Genomic DNA, 5,210 nt, shown 5'->3' with positions numbered 1-5,210 from the left:
TTTTATCTTTAGTCGAGATAATTAAATTAATACTAAAAATAAATAATAGTCTTTCTATAACGTATTTAAATACTTATAATACATGAATAATAATATCTAACTACAACCAACAGATTGACTGTAGGGCATATTATTAACAATCTCCCACTTGCACTAAAGCCAATCACCCATATGACTTATCATATAAGTATATATGCAATAATTATGTTTCTATTGGAATAATATCTTAGTAAGAGAATCTTTAAGATTCTCATTAGTGAAACTCGTTATATCTCTATATCTTTCCTTTCAATAACCTCTCTAATTATTTGAAATCGCCTAAGTACATACTTAGATCTTTAATGAGACGTGAGTTTCTTTGCTCATGCAATGACTCCATTGTTATTACAGTTCAATATAACTGGATCAACAATGCTAGGAACCACACCAAGTTCAGAAATAAATTTCTCCTTTGCTGCCTAGTACACAGAAGTGTACTTGTTTTTTTATTATAGAATCTACAGTGATCTCTAGTTTAGAACTTTTTCAACTTACTGCTTCATCATTTAGAGTAAAATTATAACCAGATTGAGATTTATTATCATCAAAATCTAATTGAAAATTCGCATCTGAATATCCATGAACTTTGAGTTCATCAATCCCTTTAAGTGACATAGTTAGGAATCCTTCTTGGATATCTCCATACTAAATTATTTTAGTATTTTGTCAATATATGTAGATTTGGATAAGCCAAACAACATTTTAGATCTACCTCTATAGATTTTAGTGGCTTCTCCCAAATTTTTTATAAAGAAATTCTTAGACAACGAAGTCTTTACAAATTCTAGTGATGGAATATCATTTCCTATTAATAATATGGCATCTACATATAAAATAAAAAATACAACTTCACTTCCATTAACCTTCTTGTATACACAAAGTTCATCCATAATTTTGACAAAATCAAGCTGTTTAACTATTTCGTCAAAACAAATGTTCCAACTCTGCGAAGTTTGCTTAAGTCCATAAATAGAGCTTTGCAATTTGTATACCTTATTAGAAAATTTCTTCGATTCAAAACTTTCAGGTTGTATCATGTACACATCCTCAAGAAGATTCCCATTCAGAAATATTGTTTTAACATCCATTTACTAAATTTCATAATCATGGTATGCTGCTATGGCAAGTAAAATCCTTATGGATTTAAGTATAGTTGCTCATGAAAAAATTTCATCAAAGTCAACACCTTATCTTTATCAGTAACCTTTAGCAACTAGCTTGGCTTTGTACATTTGTACATTTCTTTCCATATCAATTTTGTTAGTGTACATGGAATCCATTTCAGATTTCATTACTTCAAGCCAATTTAAAGAATCAATGTCAGATATTGCTTGTTCATAACTGTCAGACTCATCAGGTATGAGTGAAATATTGTTATGAATCTCCATAAGAAGGTCCAGCCTTATTGGAGTACGACTTGTCCTAACAGATCTTTGTAGTAGTGCTTTAACTTTTGTTTCCACAGTAAACGTTGCAGTCTTTGGTTTTGGTTCCATTTGGATGTCTGTATGTGGTTCTTGAACTTCTTCAAGTTCTATCTGACTTCCACTGCTTCTTTAAAAAAAATATTTTTCTAGAAAGATAGCATGTTTTGAGACAAACATCTTTTCTCAGTGGAATGATAAAAGTAATATCCAATAGTTTTCTATTGAATATCACACAAACTTATATTTATTTGACTTAGCTCCCAACTTATCAAATATCAGATGCTTCATATAAGCATCACATCCCCAAATCTTAATGTGTAACGATCCGAAAATCGGACCGCTACCGGTGCTAGGATCCAGGTCGGCTTAAGGCCGCCGGGACCCGTAGCAAGCCTGACATACAACTTGTAAACCTGATTAATCCCATATATGATCAAGAATATACATAAAAATTTGAACTTTTCTTTTACCAAGCTCAACCTGAGCATGCTCATAAACATATACATAGTCATAACACAAACCCCACACTGGAGCTCTCATCAAATGCTCCAATGGGGCATCTCATCATACACAAGCTTGGTGGAACACATACATCATAAAGCATAGATCATGTATACAAAAGGGATCTCCATACACATAGGGTCAAGCACAAACTCTAATCCTCAATATCATTTTTACATAACATAACATAACTATTCATAACTTTACATCATTTTACAATGTATCATGTCCACAGTCTATCTATTACATACACATGACTTCATCCATCTTGACTTCACTGTCTAGCCCGTACCTGCAACCCTGGGGGATTAAGGAAAGGGGTGAGCTACTAGAGCCCAGTGAGCAGAATACTAAAAACATTTAAATCATATGCCATAATGGAATGCAACACATCACAGACAAATCACATCACGGATGGTATTGTCACCAATAGTCCTCTACATTCCAAAGTGCCGGGACGTAGAATGGGTCAACCGGTCTTTCTCTTAGACATATCATAACATAACATTTCTAAAGTGCTGGGACGTAGAATGGGTCAACCGGTCTTTCTCTTACATAGTGCCGGGACGTAGAATGGGTCAACCGGTCTTTCTCTTACATAGTGCCGGGACGTAGAATGGGTCAACCGGACTTCCAAACCATATCATGCCGTATCATCATCATATCATATCATATGAGGACTAAAGGGTCATCCAATAACCAATCCACATCAACATCATAGAATGCAATGCAACATATTCGTGAATTCTAATGCAAACAACCTAAATCATCACATGGCATTCATGATGCATGAACATGCTCAAAACTTTATAATTGATTTGCTTTAAAACGTAAAGGTTTATTCTACTCACCTCAGCTAGCTCTGACAATGACTAAAGCAGCTGACTCACTGCTGGGGTCCTCGGTTCCTCGGGTCCGAACCTACACAGGTGGACTCAAATGAGGGACCAAACAACTAGAACAAGACTCTCAAAACATCCCCCAAAAACCCCCTAAAACACCTCAAAACAATCATGCAAAACATGCAAAGGAAGGCTGGACAGGGCACTTTCGGCGGCAGGTTCGGCGGCCGAAAGTCCCTCCAGAGCCGAAAGTCAGGCAGGTTCGGCGGCACCTTTGGCGGCCGAAACTCCCAGACAGAGACGAAACTCATGCATGTTCGGCGGCACTTTCGGCGGCCGAAACTGCCCTCCAGAGACGAAAGTCCTCTTTCGGGGGCAGGCTTCGGCAGCCGAAGGCTGCTTCCACAAGTGGGTTCGGCGGCCGAACCTGATTTTCTCCAAAGTGGCAGAAACTCAGCTCCAACATGCACAAACGCCTCCCAAACCTTTCATACATGCATAACCTATTTTACAACACTCCCAAACATACACAATCAAACATACAAGTTCATAGGGGTCTCAAACTAGCCTAAACCCCAACTACAACACATCAACATACCCACATTGCTCATAAACACACATTAAACCCATAAACTCAAAACAACCTAAACATGCATTTCTACTCCATGAATCAACTTAAAACTTGTTTAAAACATATAGTGAGCTCAAGATCGGCCCTTACCTCTTGAAGATCGAGAGGAAAACGACCCTAGCTCGGAGATGGGAGAGATTGAGTTTCTTGAACCTCAAAGCTCCAAAACTTGCTTTATACTCGAAAATCTTCAAAACAAAGTGAAAACTTGTGAAAATCATGAAAGATTTGAAGGAAGAAACTCAAGATCGGTGAGGGACGGCGGAGAGCTCACCTTGGCCGAAAATGGGGAGAAAAGCTCGCCCGTTTTCGGCTAAGGGACCCCTTTATAGGTGGATGGCCAGGCCACATTCGGGAGCCGAACGTGCCTCCGCATGCATGCCATGTTCGGCGGCCGAACCTGGACTTCCCTCACTTATGCCTTCGGGGGCCAAAGGCACACCCGAAACGCCTACATGTTCGGCAGCCGAACCTGGGTCTTCCTCCAAGGCTATTTTCATGCAAAAACTCATTTCTTACTTGATTAAAACCATAAAATACATTAAAACATTTTATAAAAGCATGGTCTTACCCTTCTAGAGGTCTCCGACACCCAAGATTCCACCGGACGGTAGGAATTCCGATACCGGAGTCTAGCCGGGTATTACATTCTCCCCCCCTTAAGAACATTCGTCCTCGAATGTTCACCAAACAATACATAGCATGGCATACACATAACATACATACAAAGCACATAAAACTTACTTTAGAAAAGATGGGGATATTGCTGGAGCATGGACTCCCGTATCTCCTAGGTACACTCTTCAATATTGTGGTGATTCCAAAGGACTTTCACCATCGGAATTTCCTTGTTCCCTAGCTTTCTGATCTGGGTGTTTAGGATCCGTACTGGCTGCTCAACATAGGTGAGATCTTCTTGGATCTCCACATCAGGCTCACTAAGAACCTTGCCCGGATCTGACACAAATTTCCTCAACATAGAAACATGGAAAACCGGATGGATTCTCTCCATCGAAGCAGGCAAGTCCAGCTTGTACGATACATTCCCAATCTTTTGCAAGACTTCAAAGGGTCCGATGTACCGTGGAGCCAGCTTACCTTTCTTCCCGAACCGAATCACTCCTTTCATTGGAGACACTTTGAGCAATACCAAATCCCCCTCCTGAAACTCTACTTGCCTTCTGCGGATGTCTGCATAACTCTTCTGTCTGCTTGCAGCAGTTTTGATCCTTTCTCTGATTATGGGTACCACCCTGCTGGTGATCTCTGCTAGCTCAGGCCCTGCCAAGGCCTTTTCTCCAACCTCTTCCCAGCAAACAGGTGATCTGCACTTCCTCCCATATAAAGCTTCATATGGAGCCATCCCGATGCTAGCATGATGGCTGTTATTGTAGGCAAACTCCACCAAGGGTAGATGCTGCCTCCAAGAACCGCCAAAGTCCAGCACACACATTCTGAGCATATCCTCTATTGTTTGGATGGTCCTTTCTGATTGTCCGTCTGTCTGTGGATGGAAAGCAGTGCTAAAATCCAACCTGGTACCCATGGCATTCTGCAGACTCTGCCAAAACCTGGAGGTGAACTGGGGTCCTCTATCGGACACTATTGAAACAGGAACCCCATGCAGCCTGACGATCTCATCAACATACACCTGTGCCAACTTGTCCACAGAATAGCCACTCCTGACAGGGATGAAGTGAGCAGATTTGGTGAGTCTGTCCACAATCACCCATATGGAGTCCAATCTGTTGGACGTCGCCGGTAACCCCA

The 5,210-nt window shown here is 40.4% G+C and overlaps 1 protein-coding gene across 1 annotated transcript; it reads right to left on the bottom strand.

Annotated features, from left to right (window-relative positions):
• Nucleotides 1-362: 362 nt before the first annotated feature.
• Nucleotides 363-1,127, bottom strand: LOC110624198. The gene is made up of 3 exons (XM_021769314.1): nt 885-1,127; nt 535-684; nt 363-458 (listed from the first exon to the last, which is right to left on the bottom strand). Exons 1-3 carry the CDS (start codon nt 1,125-1,127, stop codon nt 363-365), a joined length of 489 nt encoding a protein of 162 aa, XP_021625006.1.
• Nucleotides 1,128-5,210: the final 4,083 nt, after the last annotated feature.

The sequence above is a fragment of the Manihot esculenta genome, chromosome 10, assembly GCF_001659605.2.
Source record: "Manihot esculenta cultivar AM560-2 chromosome 10, M.esculenta_v8, whole genome shotgun sequence".
Classification (NCBI taxonomy): Eukaryota; Viridiplantae; Streptophyta; class Magnoliopsida; order Malpighiales; family Euphorbiaceae; genus Manihot; species Manihot esculenta.
The sequence above is the reverse complement of the archived record's forward strand: the minus strand, read 5'-3'. Positions and strand labels throughout refer to the sequence as shown.